This window comes from Gobio gobio, assembly GCF_949357685.1.
Source record: "Gobio gobio genome assembly, chromosome: 9".
In the NCBI taxonomy this organism is placed as follows: domain Eukaryota; kingdom Metazoa; phylum Chordata; class Actinopteri; order Cypriniformes; family Gobionidae; genus Gobio; species Gobio gobio.
The window spans coordinates 12,777,923-12,798,532 of record NC_137115.1 but is presented as its reverse complement, the minus strand read 5'-3'; the positions used below and the strand labels follow the sequence as shown (position 1 = coordinate 12,798,532).

At 37.9% G+C, this 20,610-nt stretch overlaps 3 protein-coding genes across 3 annotated transcripts; all 3 read left to right on the top strand.

Annotated features, from left to right (window-relative positions):
* The first annotated feature begins 1,516 nt into the window (after positions 1 to 1,516).
* On the top strand, positions 1,517 to 8,374 carry selenot1b (selenoprotein T, 1b). The gene is made up of 6 exons (XM_079824810.1): positions 1,517 to 1,723; positions 2,637 to 2,747; positions 2,850 to 2,976; positions 4,653 to 4,740; positions 4,851 to 5,008; positions 7,119 to 8,374. Exons 1-5 carry the CDS (start codon positions 1,593 to 1,595, stop codon positions 4,973 to 4,975), a joined length of 582 nt encoding a protein of 193 aa, XP_079680936.1. The 5' UTR covers positions 1,517 to 1,592; the 3' UTR covers positions 4,976 to 5,008; positions 7,119 to 8,374.
* Positions 8,229 to 15,282, top strand: tsen34 (TSEN34 tRNA splicing endonuclease subunit). The gene is made up of 4 exons (XM_079824809.1): positions 8,229 to 8,949; positions 11,216 to 11,357; positions 12,928 to 13,200; positions 14,802 to 15,282. The coding sequence occupies exons 1-4, from the start codon at positions 8,629 to 8,631 to the stop codon at positions 15,017 to 15,019; spliced, it is 954 nt and encodes a 317-aa protein (XP_079680935.1). The 5' UTR covers positions 8,229 to 8,628; the 3' UTR covers positions 15,020 to 15,282.
* Positions 15,283 to 16,020: 738 nt separating this feature from the next.
* Positions 16,021 to 20,528, top strand: bcl7bb (BAF chromatin remodeling complex subunit BCL7B b). Its single transcript, XM_079824808.1, has 6 exons — positions 16,021 to 16,174; positions 16,750 to 16,825; positions 16,918 to 17,020; positions 17,279 to 17,461; positions 19,558 to 19,637; positions 19,759 to 20,528. Exons 1-6 carry the CDS (start codon positions 16,083 to 16,085, stop codon positions 19,828 to 19,830), a joined length of 606 nt encoding a protein of 201 aa, XP_079680934.1. The 5' UTR covers positions 16,021 to 16,082; the 3' UTR covers positions 19,831 to 20,528.
* Positions 20,529 to 20,610: the final 82 nt, after the last annotated feature.

Below are 20,610 nucleotides of genomic sequence, written 5' to 3'. Positions count from 1 at the left end.
TCAGGATATGGTTGTGGTTTTTTTAACGGCTGAGTAAATGATTCAATGATTCGGTCTTCAGACTATCTAATTCACAGTAAGTCTTATTCACTAATAATTATGTATCCACCTTTCTGGCCATTAATTTTTCATCCACGAAAGATCTACGTTTTATTACCTTGACTCTGGTCAACTTTCTGACAGTAGATGGTGATTTTCCTACAGCTGTTATAGATTCTTCTAAGTAAATGGATTAATATTATGTTATAGGATGAACAGTTTTGCTAGCTACTAAGGGTTGATAATTGTCTGGCTATCACCAGACCAAGCTCAATTTAAGATTTAACATTGGTCTGGGGAGTCTGCTATGTATTTTCTATTGCACAAGAGGCGTGATAAAGGAGCATACATTAAATGACCCTGTACGCAATTGGATAGTCCTTCAACCAATCAGACCACAAGAAAGAGGCATGATCAACGGGCAACGACCATAGACTGGCAACGACCCATCGCTTTTCTATCCGTCATCGTGTTAAACCCGCCAATAGTGAGCCAAGTGAATAAGCCAGTCTGTGATTGGATCCTGCAAAAGTGTAACAGAAGCAGTAGAAATTAATGCACAGGTTTCCAGACTGAGTTGCAGGGCAAAATCAAATCGCCGGCAGATCAGGCTGGGTTTACCCAGTCTAGGTTGATAATGTAATTTATATAGATCAGTGGTCACCACCTACTGGCCTAAAGAGTCACTGAAAAAGCAAAAGATCCACCACTACAATGTTCACACCAAACAGCAACCTCCCCCAGTTTCTCTTGAAGCCAATACGGAAGTGACATATACGACAATTCATCGACTGGCCGCTAGAGACAGGCTCCAGAAGGGAGCAGAATCTCATTGAGCCCCATGTTAAAATGGCCAACTTTACAGCAGAAACATTTTTTTTTACAGCCTGGTACAAATTGTGGTTTTGGGCTATACAGCTAATTTTGCCTGACTGTGAGGGGAGTAATAAATCATTTGTTTAAACTATATTAAAGGTGTTCTAAGCGATGTCACGTGTTTTTTAGGCCAAAACATTTTTTTCACATACAGCAAATATCTCCTCACTATCCGCTAGCTGCCTGTCCCCTGAACACACTGTAAAAAAACGCGGTCTCTGTAGTCAGCACAAGCTCCACAAACTGCAACAAAAACAAACTGGTGCAGGCTGGACCATGAAACAACAGTGCTCCAGCCAATAGCCGACAAGAATGATTTGGGGGTGGATATTAAAAATACATCTTACAGTACTATAGTGAGTATTAAAAAATTGTGTAATAGAAACTAAATATTTCACAAATAATAATATACAGATATTTGTAATATTAATTTTCACTGTATAAATTGGGTATTTATCATAGACCGTAAAAAATACATAGTATTTATACATAACTATATAGTTGCCTTTTAGGATGAGGTTCCCTCGCATGAGAATCATATTTGGCGGTCCGTGACCTTTAAAAGATAGAAACCCTCTGTTCTAATATGGTGAGAGCTTTTACTTTGACAGGCTGTATATATTGCGGGAGTTTCCTGTCAGATTCAGAGCGGAGGTTGCGCCAGCAGATTGTGCATAATGGAAACGCGGTGTTTATATCTTTTACTGGTCTGTGTGCTGTCAGTGTATCATGCCACAGCCGACAATGGGAGCGTTAAAAGGATGAAAATGCAATATACTGGAATGCCACTGCTGAAGTTTCAGATTTGGTAAGCAAACTGAATTTGTTTCCGTTTCCTTTCAGTGCGCGTGCTGAACAGTGTCATGTGTTGATAAAGCAACTAAAGTTATATAATCTAAACTGACATCATTATGTAGAATCAGTAAATGTATTAAAGTGGGATGATGTATGCTACCTATTCGTTTTCTCTGTCTGTCTAGCTGAGCGTAATGGCCCCTTATTAGCCTTAGCATCAGTGTGCAACAATCATGCTCAAACGTAACATGTAACGTTAACTGAATAGTTATGCTATACAGCAAATGTTTTATATGACATTTAATGAGTCTAAGACAACTGCCCTTAGTCTTTCAGGACAAAACAAAAAACCCGAACAAAAACAAAAAACAGCTTAACATTTGGAAGTAACGTTACCTACGGAAGTACGATGGTTCTACTACCATGATTTAACTATTACTTTTTTTGTTTTTACAGTAAAACCAACTAAAGAAATAACTATGCTTTTGTAGTAAAATCATAATAAACACAAACCTAAATGTTTTTACAATCGTATGTGTGCTGACTTTTAATGTTAGAAGTAATTAAGCATGAATTTATAAAAGGAATTTTTTTATTAATGGATGAAGCTCTTTGTGTGTACAAAATGTCTTCTTGTGCAAACTTGCTATTACATCTTGTAATTGGGTAAAAGCTTTTTTTTCCCCTTGACAATTATTATGTATGGAAGCTTATTTCTGCCATGGAATAAAAAAAAAGGCATTTGCAACTTTTTATTTTACAATTGTGACTTTTTTCCTCACAATTGGGAGTTATAAAGTAAGAATTGTGAGATAAAAAGTTTATTTTTTATTCTGCGGCAGAAGAAAGCATTTATAATTATGCATGAACCAGTTTATTTTTCCTCAGTGGGTCAGTTCCTAAATACAGTGCCTCTCAATTTGCAGCGTTTCCTGAGGATACAGGCGGGTGTTTGAAGAGTACTCTCAGGTTCTCAACCAGAGGTACCCAGACATCCGCCTCGAGGGAGAAAACTTCCTGCCACAGCCCTTGTACAGGTGGGTTTCTTTCTCATGCCTAAGAAATTTTGTATACGATACAAATTCATGGGCGTCTGTAACTTTAACTCATAAACTGGTCTTTTTAATTCTTTTTTTTAGGCACATAGCTTCCTTCCTCTCTGTCTTCAAATTTGCAGTGATTGGTTTAATTATCCTGGGCAAGGACCCTTTCACATTTTTCCGCACGGACACTCCAGGAGTCTGGCTTTGGGCACAAGAGAATAAGGTCAGTTTGGGGCATTTTTGAAGTGCATATCAATTTCTGTAGAAAAAGGTCACATTATATTTGGAAATATCTAATTCTGTGAGTCTCAATCACTAATAATTGTGTAGTTGTGGGATTTCCATGCCTCTACTTCATATTTTCTGTTTCAGAATTTATTTCTAATGTTTTATTTTCTCCATTTGAATTTTTCTGGATTCTTTTTTATTTGTTGCCAAGAGTGTCATCCTTAAAACCAATTTAAAGTAGAGATGAAGCGAAAGTAGCGACAGATATTTTCTTATTGTGACGTACATCCGAGTGTAACAGATTATCGACAAAGAAAAAAATGTACAGCAGGGACATGGTTCTATGCATTGTTGTTGATTGGACGTTGAGATGTGGGCGTGGCATTCAAAAGTGAAGCTTGATGAACATGAGCTTGCAGGGGCGGAGTTTAAGCTGACTAAGGGTATGTTTACATTGCAATGAGGTACTAAAAACTGAAAAGTTTCTTTCCATTTTTCGCATACAGACAACATTATCAAAACGATCCCTGTTCACACAGATCCGTGAGAACGTCTAAAACGCTGTATTATTCATGCTAGTGGTTGGCGATGTCACTTTGTAAAGAAACACTATGCGCCTATAGGCCGAATGAAAAACTGCGTTTTCTGGCCCCCCAAAACGCCACTGTCGTGTAAATAAACGGCCAAAACTCATAAAACTTTTCAGTTTTTCGTTGAAAATCCTAATTGATTGGAGAAGTCCTACATGCGCCGGAGAGTGAAGTGTGTCATTTCACTGGAAGGTCCAGTAAAAGTTGACATTGAACATGAAATATTACGAGATCAAAACATAAAAGAAACATTGCACGGATGATTTGTTCACAATAAGATCTCTAACGTGCATTTAGAAAATGGATGGGGTGAATTTTTAATTTATGTCAAGCTGCCGACTTTAAACACCTTTTATATAGTCCTACAGGTTTTTTATTTGGACCACTTAATAGCTTGCTGTACATGTGTATCTGAATTTTTATACAGAGAAACCATGCTGCGCAAACCATCACACACCTTTTCTTACTCTTTTACATATAGCCTATTTATTTCAGAAGAATTTAATTAAATGTGGTATGATTTTTTTTCGTCTGCGTGAGCAGGTGCACGGATATATGGAAATGCATATGTTGACAGGCAGGTAGAACATCGTATTGTTGCGTTTGGACCGAATGCAATGATTGAACGAACATTTCATGGTCCTATGCCTTCAACAGATGAATATATGTACCTATTAAGCTCAAGTACCCATTAAGCACACTATCTTTGAGCTCAGATTATAAAAATATATATTTTTATTTATCATCCTACTTGAAGTCTTAACCAATTGATGTGTGTGTTACTACATACCTCCTGTAATTTCAAGCTGATCAGACCATTGCACACTGAGATATGGGTATTCACGTGTTCACACTGTCTGGCGGCCATTTTGAAAGCTGTCTGAAAACTTTCACCAAAAGAGTAGCCCCTTAAATGTGCATCTTTTAGACGTTTAAGCCTTTATTTTCGAAAAGTATAACTTCTTACTGCAAAATTAAGAGATTAATGTTTAGACTTTTGCATATTATTTAGATGTTTAAAAAAAAAAAAATTATTTATTTAATATACATACACACTAACATTTATTGTGTTTTTGTTAAGATATATGCCTGCATGATGGTGTTCTTCCTCAGCAACATGATTGAAAACCAGTGTATGTCCACTGGCGCCTTTGAAATCACACTTAATGGTAGGACTGACGGTTGATTATTGATCAAAATACTTTAACGCAAAGATTTCACATATACATGATGTTTAATACTACTAATTTTTACTGTGTGTGTGTGCTCGTGCTCACAGATGTGCCTGTATGGTCAAAGCTGCAGTCAGGCCACGTGCCCTCCGTGCAGCAGCTGCTGCAGATTCTGGAGAACGAGATGAAGTTGAGCGCACATATGGACTCTCTCCCCCACAGACGGGCGTAAGACTGCAGGAACCAAACAGACTGGCTGTGACTTGTGGGTAGCCTGATGGTTTTTACGCCACTATTAATAGAGGGGTGCAGGGATGACTTATTTCTGTAGGCCAAAACCCAGAAACGGGTTAGCCAGGGCTGCCAACTCTCACGCAATTGACACTGTTCTCACGCTCTCACTTAGAAAAGTGAATAAACATTTTGAATATTCAATCTCTTCACGTGGGCGGTAATGAAACGCCCCTGTCATCTGATTGGTCAGCCGAAGATCAAACCATACCCCGACAAAACGTTGCAAAAAGTTTTTTAAACGGAAACGGTGCTGCGTTGAACACCCTGTTCAGATGACGCAATAGTTGCAACGGACACATTTGTAAACAACTTTACTTGGACCCATTGTGCGAGCTGTCTCTTTAACACCGCGCGGTATATATACATGTTGCTGCTGATTGGGCTGACATATTTGACACACCCACCAAACAAGATAAAACAAATCTCAGACCCCGTTGCACACCGTTTCCAGGAAACGTGTCGTTCAACCCGGAAACCGTAGCAAAACGTTGCGCACCGGTTTGAGCTTGAACGTGCCCCAGTTGTTCTTCTGTTCCACGCAGCAGAATAGCTGTACAGAATCTTATCGTGGTTATTGCAACTATAATTCTTTCCTTTTTTTTGTCATCAAACAACCAGACTAACAAATGACTCTACACAAACCGTACTGGGGCACGGCCCTGAATGAAAAACGAAAAATCAAGCTGAAAAAGGAGCAGTTTTCTAAATGTTCTACTTTCGATGTTAAAGGTGCACTGTGTAACATTTACAGTAAAATATCCAAAAACCACTTGGCCAGTGTTATATATTTAGTTCAGTTGAGTACTTACAATATCCCAAATGTTTCCAACTATTTGTAAATCGTGAGAAAACTGCTATTTTAACCAAGGCCGGGACGTGTGAGGGAGTCGCCTGTCAATAGCGTCATATCTGTGTTACCCTCGGTTGTCGGTTTTATTTTGCAGAAACGCTTTACTCAAGTGCAGCAAGTGTCATAGCAGCCGCCGAGCAAACGCACAGAGTAACGTCATAACAATTTTCAACACACTCAGATGTATCTAATACGATAAACAGAGCTGCGTTACCTCATACTCACGACCGGAAAGCGGAAGTGGCGCCGGCGACTGTGGCATAATAAAAGTCCCGCTGCTCGCGAGGCGTGTGTTGCGTTCATTTTATTAACAGATGAGGCCTTGCTCAGCTCCCACAACACTCGGTCCTGCTCTGCTTCATACTACAGTAACATTAATAATCGCATTCATGAGCATGATTTCTGCCCGAGTCCTATCCCGATTCTTTTCCACCGCCTGTGAGGTGAAGACCACATGTCCCAAGATTCTGCGCTCAAACGTGAGGTCATCAAACTACGCCTTTGAATAGGCGACCTCTAGTGGACGGAAAAGTCACAGTGCACCTTTTTAAATAAAAAAAGACTGAATGATATACGGATTCTGACAGACAAGACGGAGCAGGTTACTTTTGATATGAAAAATTCAAATTCTGTCATTTTTATTATGAAATTCAAACAATAAATTTCATTTTGATGAACGGCCTGTAGTGCCTCAGTTCAAGCGGCATGTGAAGTGATCATCTCTTCCTCTTTACTACAAGTTACAGCATTAAATAAACATGAGTGAACATCAGAGGGTATGTTGGAAGATATAGTTGAAAGATAGGCCTACAGTACTGAAATGTATCATGTCTCACGTAATCATTTGTTTCAACCGCGGAAAGAGGTCAATAAAACAGCTGGAGAACAATGTCAAGTAACATTACATTTACCTCAGGAAAGCCATTTAATGACCATGGCATGTTAGTTGGCTAGAATAGTTAATAGAGAGGAGTATTTTGCTAAATATATGCACTATTACATACAAATATCGTCATACCTGCACCACTCTATTCCCAATGGACAAAATCAAGTCCCTACATTTTTTTCTTGTTTGAGAAATCATTTCACTGATATGTCACAATATGGAAGAAAAGACTATCGCAACTTCCATTTGATGCTGACTTTAAGAACATTCTGTAAATAAAAAAGCTTTCCAGATTGTTTTGAGCATCATACCTCACACTTTTTTATCTTTTCCCCTCTCCTCCAGGTGTGTGACGTGAGGCCTTGGTGTGTGAGACGGCATTAATGAAGGTTTGCACTGAATGCAGTGTGTCTGCTAGTGCAGGCTGGATGTCCCCGTCCCTCTCACTTCTCCATGAGTTTCCCTGCACACACAGCCGCACTGCAGTCTTCGGCTAACAATTATGGAGGAAATTAAAAGTTTCATCTGAAAATATTCCACAGGCATCGATCAATAACAACACATGCTGTTAAGTGGATCAAATTGGTGTTAAATACAGTGTCTTACCTGTTTTTGGCATTCTGCAGTACACTGCTGTATTAATTACTAAAGTATTAGCAATTGTCGTTAGGAAATTCAAACTCTTTGTAATGTGTTCAGAACTAAAATTCTCTATTTGATTTTGCTATCTCATCTTATTTACCCTTTCATCATTCTTCATACGTGCCAATTTATTCATTCCACTCTGCTGTTTTATGCTAATTTCAAAGTACATTCTAGACAACGATATTCATTTAAAAAAATATAAACAGCTCTGTAAATGTATCCAATAACTAAATGTGTACCATCAAGGGTGTACTTTTATAAATTTTGATTTTTGATCATACTTAATATGTGTTTATTGCCTACTCTGTCTTGAATAAAGTCGATTAATGGATGTGTAAACTATTGCTACATTTTCTTATTGTAAAACGGGTCTTCCACAAGAGCTCGGTGGCTCAGGAGACCGAACGCACCATTTATCTTTCAGGAATCAGGATGTTTTTTCTTCACCTTACTGGAGAAGTTTGTGCATTAAGCGGTAAAATATTTTAAACCTATTATTTATAATATCCGAAACTCAAACGGAAATACTAAAAAGATTAAATAATCGGGTTATCGGAGACGGCTGTGATTGGTTAATCTTAAAATGCGATGAGAAAAGGAACGGATACCACATGAAAAGCGGCTTACAACAGCAACGTTTTTTCGAGGGAGAATGTATGTGTTTTTATTATTATTATTATTATTATTAAAACCTATTAGTTATATACTATCACCCATGGTTTTGCCATGTAAACCTGTTTTACACCATGCCAGTAAAGCGAATTGTGACTTGTAACTTTTAGGTGACCGCTAGATGGCGCCTGCTGTTCTGTTTATTCAAATCTAGAGATTGAGGTCACATGGGATGCGATGCATGGAAGGGAAGTTGTGTAAAGAATACACGTGTTGTGTATCGCGACGTATATTTTGTTTGTAATGATTATTTAATGTGGAAGTCTTTCAGCAGATGAATCCAGAACTGAAAAAAAAAAAAAAACATTCGTGTGCAGGCAGCGCGAGGTAAATCGTGACCCTGAGGCATAGTTCATTTTGAAATATCTGTGCTGTCGTAACTTTAATTTTTAAGATGTATTTCGCATGATCACTATGTATTTACTGTTATCCTTTTTACTGCCGATACAAACTGCCTCGGTAATTGCTCTTTAGAGCGGAAGCACATCGTATACGCTGATAGGCATGTGTTGAGACATCCAGGTTTTCTGGAAGAGTAATGGATGGGGATCCAGCAGAGGTGAATATGTCACTGTCATCATCAAGTGTGGAAGTAAAGGAAGAAACGGATACCAGAAGTGAAAGTGAGAATCCGCCAGCAGGATTGGTTGACATCAGCTTTTGCGGATCCACCCCTCTGTTGTGGAAGGTGTCGGACATGAAAATGTGCAGATCTGTGGGTGTGACCGGGGCTCTGGTGGGCTCTCTGGCCCGTCAGCCTCGGCAGAACGTGCGGCTGGGCAGACCGCTGGAGCTCCTGCAGGAGGAGGCGCTGCTGCTGGTGGAGACGAACACTGCTGCGGCTTCTCTGCACACTCAGGTCTCACACTCAAATACTACAGCCACAGAATACAAACATCTGTCTGTCTGTCTGTCTGTCTGTCTGTCTGTCTGTCTGTCTGTCCGTCCGTCCGTCCGTCCGTCCGTCCGTCCGTCAGTTAATATCTATCTGTCTGTCTGTCTATCTTTCTATCTACACTCACCTAAAGGATTATTAGAAACACCATACTAATACTGTGTTTGACCCCCTTTCGCCTTCAGAACTGCCTTAATTCTACGTGGCATTGATTCAACAAGGTGCTGAAAGCATTCTTTAGAAATGTTGGCCCATATTGATAGGATAGCATCTTGCAGTTGATGGAGATTTGTGGGATGCACATCCAGGGCACGAAGCTCCCGTTCCACCACATCCCAAAGATGCTCTATTGGGTTGAGATCTGGTGACTGCGGGGGCCATTTTAGTACAGTGAACTCATTGTCATGTTCAAGAAACCAATTTGAAATGATTCGAGCTTTGTGACATGGTTCATTATCCTGCTGGAAGTAGCCATCAGAGGATGGGTACATGGTGGTCATAAAGGGAGGGACATGGTCAGAAACAATGCTCAGGTAGGCCGTGGCATTTAAACGATGCCCAATTGGCACTAAGGGGCCTAAAGTGTGCCAAGAAAACATCCCCCACACCATTACATCACCACCACTAGCCTGCACAGTAGTAACAAGGCATGATGGATCCATGTTCTCATTCTGTTTACGCCAAATTCTGACTCTACCATCTGAATGTCTCAACAGAAATCGAGACTCATCAGACCAGCCAATTTTGGTCTTGTTCAAATTGTAGCCTCTTTTTCCTATTTGTAGTGGAGATGAGTGGTACCCGGTGGGGTCTTCTGCTGTTGTAGCCCATCCGCCTCAATGTTGTGCGTGTTGTGGCTTCACAAATGCTTTGCTGCATATAGGGGTGTGACGGTTAGTATATAACCGTGAGACCGACGGTTATAGTTTAACATCGTCATTAGAACTCTATAACCGCCAAAACCGTGTTATTAAAATATTTTTTACAAACATAAAAAAAAAAAAAAGATAGGTTCCCTCAGCTGACAAGGGAAACCGAGGCGGAGTTAGTGGTGCTTCGGAGGCTGTTACTGCAGAAGATGATTCGGGAGAGGTCTGTGCACCACCCCCTACCAAGAAGAAAAATCTGGGAGATCTCCTTAATAAACGGAGGTCTGAAATCTCTGCCCCTTTACCGATCAGACACAGAGTTAACCCGCTATCTCCAAGAACAACCAATTGACTCTACGGCTAATCCACTAGCATGGTGGAGAGACAATGAAACACGCTATCCGCTCTTAGCAAAATTGGCACGTAAATACATGTGTATTTGTGCTTCAAGCACAGCATCAGAGTGAGTTTTTAGCACTGCGGGTAACATAGCTACCCCTGTCAGATCGTCACTAAAACCGAGTAAAGTGAACATGTTGGTGTTCCTGTCACGGAACTTGGAAGTCGAAAAAGATTAGGAATTTAAAATGTCATTGCACTTTTTTTGTTTCCTGTATTTAGTTAGTTTAATTAAGGTATTATCACAACAGTCGTTGTTCGAATTCTTTTTTTCTTTTTCTTTGATAAAGGTATGTAGATTTTATCATTAGTAATTTAGCCTAGGCTACTCATTCATTTTTATGCAGCTCTTATAGAATTTAAGTAGCCTACTTGTTTTAAAGGATTAGTTTACTGTGTGTGATTTATTTAAAACAAAGCATGTTCATTGCAAAGGTTTTTTTTGTTTGTTAAGGATTTTTTTTACTGTGTGTATATAAATAAACTTATAGCAAGTAGCTAATCAGTGTCTGCTTGTTTATTCAAACTAAGTTGTCCTATAACAGACGAACATCATCTGATCACCCACCCCCCCGACGACGGTTATGTTACGAACCGTTACATTTGACTCACATCATAACCGTCATCACCAGTTCTGAAACCGGCACACCCCTAGCTGCATACCTCGGTTGTAACGAGTGGTTATTTCAGTCAAAGTTCTATCTAGTATCTATCTATCTATCTATCTATCTATCTATCTATCTATCTATCTATCTATCTATCTATCTATCTATCTATCTATCTATCTATCTATCTATCTATCTATCTATCTATCTATCTATCTATCTATCTATCTATCTATCTATCTATCTATCTATCTATCTATCTATCTATCTATCTATCTATCTATCTTATCGTCTGTCTGTCTGGACTTATGTGAGTGGATACATTGTTATTATGTTATGTATTATTATTTTCATCAGGATTGTGGAGATAAAGAGGTGCATTCAAAGGCTGCGAGGCTGTATGAAGCAGGTCTGGAGAGCAGTTATGAGGAGCAGTGTGCTCTGGCCCTGGAGGACAAGAAGACAGTGCTGAGTAGAATCATCAATGAGAAAGAGAACGGTGAGAGAGTGTCTAGAATGTCATGCCCATACTGCATTACACATCACTTCGCCAAATTATTTCAGTTATTTCAAATGTCCTTACAGCCTAGCAAAAGAACCAAATCCCACAAAGACACTGACCAAGCAAATAAATATAGTATACAATAGTATAAAAACAACAAAAGATTTCCATATTTTTTGCCACAAATTGTTTTATTATGTACGGAAATCACTCTCTTTCTCCTGTTCTCTCTCCCACTTAAACACACACACACACACACACAATACGAACACACAATCGCAACAGAAACGTGTTGTCAGCACTGCTCTGACGATTTTATCAGTAAAATATTGTAGCAACTTAAAAGCTACAGGGCATTTCTTTTACAATTCTTGATTACAATTTCGATACCACAGCAAAAATTACTAGCCAAACGAATATAATGTTCAAACATTAAAGGCAAGTAAACAATCAGTAAAAAAATGTGAACAAAATAAGTGTATTACATGCACTTGGTTTAATAAATACAATAGTAAAGAAACAGGACAGAAATTGAGTAATCAAATGTAAAATAACACTGCATAGTCTTAAATGTAGATTAGATATTTGTGTTAAATAACATGTTAAAGCTACACTATGTAACTTTTCCGTCCACTAGAGGTCGCCTGTTCAAAACAAAGGCGTAGTTTGATGACGCCACGTTTGAGCGCAGAATCTTGGGACGTGGTTTTCACCTCACAGCCGGTGGAAAACAGTCAGGATAGGACTCGGGCAGAAATCATGTTCATGGATGTGATTATTAACATTACTGTAGTCTGTAGTCCGAGTGTTGTGGAGCTGAGCAAGGCCGCAGGAGCGATTGAAGAGCGGGACTGTTATTATGGCATAGTCGCCGGCAGGACTTTTATTATGACACGGTTGCCGGCGCCACTTCCTCTTTTCCAGTCATGAGTGAGGTAACGCAACTCTGTTTATCGTATTAGATATATCTAAGTGTGTTGAAAAGGAAGTTATGATGTTCGGTCGGCGGCTGCTATGACACTTGTTCAAAATGCAGTGAGAGTAAAGTGTTTCACTGAATAAAACCGGAAACCGAGGGTGACGCAGATATGACGCAATCGACAGGCGACTCCCTCACACGCATAGCCCACACGTCCCGGTTCCTCGGTTAAAATAGCAATTTCTCACGATTTACAAATAGTTGGAAACATTTGGGATTTTCTAAGTACTCAACTGAACAAAATATATAACACTGGCCTAGTGGTTTCTGGATATTTTACTGCAAAAATCCTACATAGTTCACCTTTAATCAAACAACATTCACTATTCTTGACTAAATAACTTAAGTGACAGACACAAGCAGGAATTTTAGGCTGCTGTCACTTTAAGACTTAATGCACAGCTTTAATGGCACACGTCAGATTTTCTCTCAGCTGTTTATGTTCACTTAAAACATAACTGACTCTGTTTATGAGGATACTGTCCCAAGGCTGGCATTTAGACATCATTTTGTGTGCATTTGTCCGTTAAAGCACGATAAGAGCCCTGATACTGTGTCAATGATATTTGACTCTTCCTGATCCCACAGGCACAGATGACTCTGGCAATGCAATTAGAGACCGTCTTAATGCATTGGACCAGGCTTTCCGCTTTCCGCGTTCGGCCATGGCGGTCCAGCTCTGTACTGCCCGTGCCGGCTTCAGCCACTGTCCAGAGGAACGCAGTTTCTTTTCCACTGATTGGCCGGTGCCTAGAGATGAGCGCTTGAACACTAGATTCCGTGTATACAGAGATCTGAGAAATAAAGGCTTCTACCTGACCTCAGCAGGGAAATTTGGAGGAGATTTCCTGGTATATCCAGGTATGTTTATGATGAAAGCAAAGGTCAATTTTTTTATGGAAGCTTCTTTCCACCACATAATAAAAATAAATAAATTAGAATTGTGAGGGGAAAAAAGGTAATTCTGATTTTATTTCTAGCAATTCTGAAGCATAAAGCATATTTCATGTGCGATGTGAATTCAGAATTGTGAGAATCTAAATTATGAGATGTAAACTTGGAATTGGGAGAAAAAAAAGAGTCAGAATTGCAATATGTAAACTAAGAATTATGAGAAAAAAGTCAGAATTACGAGATGTAAACTCAGAATTGTGAGGAAAATAGTCTGAATTGGGACGTAAACTGGGAATTGTGAGGAAAAAAGTCTGAATTGCTACATGTAAACTCAGAATTGTGAGGGAAAAATCTGAATTGCGACATGTAAACTCAGAATTGTGAGGAAAAAAGTCAGAAATGCTACATGTAAACTCAAAATTGTGAGGGAAAAATCTGAATTGCTACATGTAAACTCGGAATTGTGAGGGAATAAAGTCAGAAATGCGACATGTAAACTCAGAATTGTGAGGAAATTAGTTAGAATTGGGATGTAAACTGGGAATTGTGAGGAAAAAAGTCAGAAATGTGACATGTAAACTCAGAATTGTGAGGGCATAAAGTCAGAATTGCAAGATGTAAACTCAAAATTGTGAGGAGAAAAAGTCAGAAATCCGACCTGTAAACTCAGAATTGTGAGGAAAAGAAGTCAAAATTGGGATGTAAACTGGGAATTGTGAGGAAAAAAGATATAAGCTCAGAATTGTGAGGGAAAAATCAGAATTGCTACATGGAAACCTCGGAATTGTGAGGGAATAAAGTCAGAATTGCAAGATGTAAACTCAGAATTGTGAGGAAAAAGTCAGAATTACGAGATGTAAACTCAGAATTGTGAGGAAAATAGTCAGAATTGGGACGTAAACTGGGAATTGTGAGGAAAAAAGTCAAAATTGCTACATGTAAACTCATAATTGTGAGGGAAAAGTCAGAAGTACGAGATGTAAACTCAGAATTGTGAGGAAAAAAGTTAGAATTGGGATGTAAACTGGGAATTGTGAGGAAAAAAAGTCTGAATTGGGATGTAAACTGGGAATTGTGAGGAAAAAAGTCAGAATTGGGATGTAAACTGGGAATTGTGAGGGAATAAAGTCAGAATTGTGAGATGTAAACCTTTGTAAAAAAAAACTACATTTTTTGAAATATGGAAACAAGCAGGGTGTGAATTACAGGCTTGGTCCCCTGAAATGGCTCAAACCATAACTTTACCTGAGCAGTTGAATTAAATACACTATAAAACCAAGCTCATTCATGACGTGCATTTATTGCATGGATGAAGAACAAAATGTGTTTATAAATGCATATATACAATTCAGTTGAAATAATGATAAATGATAACATTTACCCTCTATAGTGCTGTTTATCTGAATTTACAAAGCAAACCGTTTGCTGGAAACATCCTCAACTGAACACTAAAACGCAGTTTATCTGTCAATCAATTGCGTGTGAAAAGTCAATTGCATGTATAAATGTGAACATCAGTATTTTCAGTGCAGCTTAACAGTTGAGATCTTAATATTGTCTTTTTGCAGGTGATCCTCTGCGTTTCCATGCTCATTTCATTGCATTATGCATCTCCATGGAGGAAGAGTTACCTCTCTGTGATATTCTAGCTATAGCTCGTCTGGGCTCTAATGTGAAGAAAACAGTGTTACTTTGCTCTCCGCAGAGCCCCAGTGAGACTGGAAAGGATGAGTGTGTGGAGGGTGATGTGGTGTATTCATCGCTGCAGTGGAGTTCTATGGTGTAACTACACAAATATAGCTTTTTCATTTATTTTTATAGTCACTAGATGATGTGGTGCTATTGGAAACTGCGTGGCTTCTGATGTGTATAGTGTGTGTGTGTGTGTGTGAGAGATGACGGAATTCTACTGGACTCTAAATGTGCATGACCAGCTATGCAAAGAGAGGATATTCCAATATCATCTAATAAATAACTTTAAAATGATATATTGTAATGGTATTATTTTAATGTGATTCCAATATCAGCTAATAAATATCTTTAAAATGATATGCTTTTAAGTCTCTTTATTTATAATATTGGTTTCCATTGTTACTCAGTTTAAACCTACTGATAAAGTGAGGTGACAAATATACTATGAGCCTGTTGCATCATCCCCCTTATGCAGGAATACCTGTTGAAAAAATGTAATTATTAAAGGTAATAAAGTAAGTAAATATTGAAACAATATACTGGGTTTTGTTTTATGTTTTGATTGAAAAAAAAAACCCAGAAGAAACATTTGGATCATTTTGGTAGCGCTTTACAAGAAGATCCCATTAGTTAATGCAGTACCACTTACTAGCAATACATTTGCTACAGTATTTGTTAATCTTTATTAAAGCAGTTAACAAATGGAAACTTTTTGCATGGTGGTATTTTTACTGTATTCTGCTAGCACCAAAACAGTAAAAATATTTATATTATCCAATATGATATATATTATGCAATATGACGATGACATGACATTTACTGCATAATAGGATTGTCAACTCCTACTGAGAATATTTTTAAGTGCAAAACACTGACATCTCGTGGTATGATGGCCATTAAATATACGTAACAGCTTCTTTTGGTGTTGTTCACCCATAAGGTGGCTATTAGATAACAGAATTCAAATAATGATTTATAATGAAAATAATTTATCAAATAAATTAAATATGAGGAATCTGAAAAATACAAAGAGGCAGTGCCAGTGGCGCGTTATGAAGTCTCGCGAGACAGAGACGAAGACAGTACGAGATCAAGTCGCAGACGAAGGAAGGCAAGAAAAAGAGGAAGATCTTGACAAACTAATAAAACCCATTAAAATGTCTGGACGGTCCGTGCGAGCGGAGACACGCAGCCGTGCAAAAGATGATATCAAAAAAGTGATGGCGGCAATTGAAAGGGTCCGTCGGTGGTAAGTTGTCTGTTCGAAGAGGGAGATAAGTTTCTTTTCTTCTACGTTACAAAAATAAACTTCAGAGTGGCGGGGAGAGTGACGTCTTTCAGTAACATGACAGACAAGCAAGGCAGCCAATGGGCTTCACTGTATACAGTGTGTGGGCGTGCCATAGAAGTGTAAATGTACAATCTGTTGGTTGTCAGATTGTGTGTTCGGAATGTCTGAAATGTAAAAATGAGCATTTTTACATATATATTTCAGAACGTCCATTCAACGTATATGCGTGAATCTCACGAAACCTGCCACGAATGTGGCATTTTGTTCATGTCAATAAGCCCTTACCATCGTGAAAAATAAAAAGAATCATTACTGTAAGGCGCAAAAAACAAAACATTTAAAATGTATACATTTACTGTACTGCCTTTATGTTTAAATTAATTTTGTATTGCGTTATGGTAAAAATAGTCCATTACATTATTTAATGAAAAACTACCACTGAGAGTATGGTCCTAAAATTGGCTTTTTTTTTCTTTATGTGTGACCTGGGCATGTTTTTGTGAGGTTAACCTGTAAAATGTTTGTCCTCTTAGGGAAAAAAAGTGGGTTACAGTGGGAGACACATCATTACGTATATTCAAATGGGTCCCTGTTACAGACACTAAACAGGTGTGTGTATCATATCATCTTGAGTGGCTCTCTAGCTCCCAGATTTATAAATATAGTCTTCATGTTCAAAATGTCTTTTTTCTTTCTCGTAGATATACAAGCCTAAAGTGGCAGGTTCTGCAGTGAGGAAACTCAAGGGCTTTCCTACAGATGTGGTGTTGGAAAATGCCCGTTCCGTGCTACTGGATTTTCAGGGTAACAAAGGACTAATACAGGTTATGTTTATGTCAGACACAGAGAGGCTTAATATTTCCTCTGTAAACAATTCAGAACATCCTCTATTTAATGTAAATCAACACTGGGCTGTGTTGCTATTCTCTAGTTACGTAAATGACCTTGTAACTTGACAATGTTGATTCTATTTTAACATGCTTTTTATGCTGAAGTACTTGAACATAGTTTACATATTTCTTCAGAAGACTGCACACAAATATGGTTTATTCTCCTAAACAGATGACAACAGTAACCAGAGTTTCCTATCAGATGCCTATCAGTCTAATACAAAAGTGGACAGCAGCAGCAACTCCAGTCCACAGCATGTGAGTGAGGCAGTGAGCCCTTCCCATCCACCTTACTTCCGTACAGAGGATTCCCAGCCGCCCACCCTCGGACAGGAGACCATGGAGGCTGAGAGAGGTGATAAATACTGTATTTTACTGTATTACAATAAAATAATGAAATGATGATTAGGGTTGAGAATCGAAAATCAATTTCCATTTCTGGAATCGGATACATAAGGTCAGGAATTTTAAATTTCGATATCCTTTGTGTGGATATTAAGATGACTTTTCACCATTCAAGTGCAACAAAATCCACATGCTGTTTTCTGTGCTGCACACACATCCAAAGCGTGCACATAGAAAGCCGCTTCTCATACTGTATAGTGCGTGATACTGAACCGAGTTCTCTTCTGCGTCTTGAACGGACAAATACATACAAAAATTAGGGCTGCACGATTTATCGTTTTAGCATCCGCAATAGTCACATCACAGGATGTGTGATGTCAAGTATAGGATTCGTAGTTGAACGGTTCCAAGAAGACTGGAACTCGCACACCGTTTTCTGTGCTGCACACACACAGAGCCACGCAGACACCACGTGAACACCAAGTTCAGTTCTCTTTCTCGTCTATTTGTGCTTGAACGGACACGTGCACGCAAAAGTATGTCAAAATGCCCTCGGGGAATATCCTCATGAACACAGTCGGTTATGTGTTGTAAACAATTGAGAAAGAAAACGGGTGTATATCATTATATTTTATGTATGATCAATAATACAAAAGTATAAGTAAAAGGTATAAGAAGCTATACATGAAATAAAGCAAACAATTCAGTCAAACATTCAAAGTCAGTGCTAGTAGGCTACAACTGTAACGTAAAGTTAAATAGCCTAAAAATAAAAGAGTAATGAAACTTCACTTTACCCTCAGCCTAAACGATTTGCCATATAGATCCATGAAACCAAAGATCACCCGTTACAAGACGAATTATAGCTCGAGACACACCACAGAGACATCAGAGACAGCGGCAGATGGCAGAAGGACTGGCCGAGGAAAGGTTGCCCTCGCCGGCGTTGACGAGCGCTGAGCGCCGCTGATCCGCTGGAGCTCACAACTCCGAAAACGCCAGATAAAATGTTCAAATAGGCACTCTTTATATAAATAAACCATAGATCTGAGCTTTAAACAACTACATTATCGACTGAAAAAGTCTTAAAACTACGTTTTGTCACACATTAACAGTAGATTTTAACAAAAAAAGACGTGTAAACACAGCCCATGTCAGCCATTTCTCAACGTCCATCTTCGCACGATTAGCAAGAATTATTTGCGTCAATCGCGTCCGGTGTGAACGCCACATTAAAGTGACAGCAGCCTAATATTCCTGCTGCCGTCTCTATAATAAAGTTTAAATTAAATTAAACAACAAAAGACAGAGAGTAAATTCACTCACTGTTCTTGACTGAATAACTTTTGTAACTATATGTGTAATGTATATTTTATTTATAAAGTGCATTGTTATTTTACATTTGATTACAGTTCCTGTACCTGAAAATCTTAAAACACTCATTCATAACTTTGTTCAGTTGTAATTATTTGTGAGTTTGCTCATTTGTTTATTTGTTCTTTTTTTAATTACTGAGTGTTTACGTGCATTTAATAATGCTTGAAATGTATATTAGTTAGGCTAGTTGTTTTTGCTATGGTATTTTTAAACCATATGCAAAAGTTCCTTCCTTGTGTAAGTGTTCTTTAGCCCATTGCTTTTTGTTCATGGTATTCAGCTACAATGAAATGTTTTGCAATAAGACTTGGAATAAATGTGAATGATATCCAAGTTTTAGTTTTTTTTACCTTATTGGAATCAAAATTAGGAATCGATAAGCTGAATCGGTATCGTTAAAATTCAAACGAAACCCAACCCTAGCAATGATATATTTTATTAAAAATTTTAAACAATAACAACAATATATATTTTTTTGCATTACTGTATTGAGAATTTGAAATTGTTCTGAATTTTTCTGAAAATAATGCAAAAAAAAAAAAAACTTCAAATTATTAAAGCATCATTTAACTTCAATTTTGGGATTAAATAAGACTTGACAAGGTTTGTGAGATTCACTAAAGTATGTAAGATTATTACATTTATAGTACAGTTATAATTATGCATCCTTCATTTCACATTGCAGACTAGTATTTTACTTTGCTTTTCATGATCAAACTCCATATTTAGAGACATCAACGACCAGCAGTGAGGTCACGGATGAGCCCCCAACTCTAATTAAAGAAGATGTGTTGTCTCTCTCTACTCAGGTAACATCCACTAGTCTTTATATAAATGCACACATGTAGATATTATGCAAACCTGATTTGTGTTTTTTTCAAAGCAACATGGATGACTGCATGCCGTGTGTGACATTACTGTTTTTCATAGGAGGAAGAGGAGGTGATTGGAGCCCCACCACTTAAAAGAGTTTGCACTGAGCAAAACTCAACTATCAGTTAGCACCACATCACAGGTCAAATGTATGGAAGAAATTTCGAAAGAGACTTAACTATACATTTAAGAGACGTTTTACAGCCTGCCAAATGCCTGAAATTCGCTTTTGCGATCAAGAAACAAGCTTGAAATGTTTGTTTTTTTTTGTACATAAAAAGATTTTACTTGGGTCTTTTCAGGTATTTTCTTATGAAGGTTTGTATTACATCTTGAAAAATAAATTGTTAAATTGCATGTTTCTCGATCTAATTGAGAATATCAGTATAATACATGTGACTGCATGGAGTGATGTTTGGTATATACAATATGGCAAAACTTAAACATTTAGTTTGTTTTGTTTTTGTGGCATCCCTATAGATTATACAAATAACTTTTATTGCCTTTTTTTTTACTTTGATTCATTGTAAAAGTACTTAAATGCATGCAGTTTAGGGCAATTTTAAATAATATCTTATCTATTTCTTCATTTGTTTATTATTGTTCATTGTACTGCATCCAATTACTGAACTTTTTTTAAAGGAATGCTTATCTTTTATAAAAGGTAAGGTCACTTACAGATTTTAATTTTAAACATAAAGACATTCACTTTCCATTGTCTTTGAAGTATTTTTCAAATAAAAATAAATCTGTATGATCATAAACTGGTAAATATGCACCTGGACTTCGTCACAAGTGACGAAAATAAAACCATTTTTGGATTTAGTATTTTGTCTGATGCATAATTTGCAATGTTGTATAGCAAAGATAGAACACTATTGTATGTATGAAAATAAGTGCAATGTACAA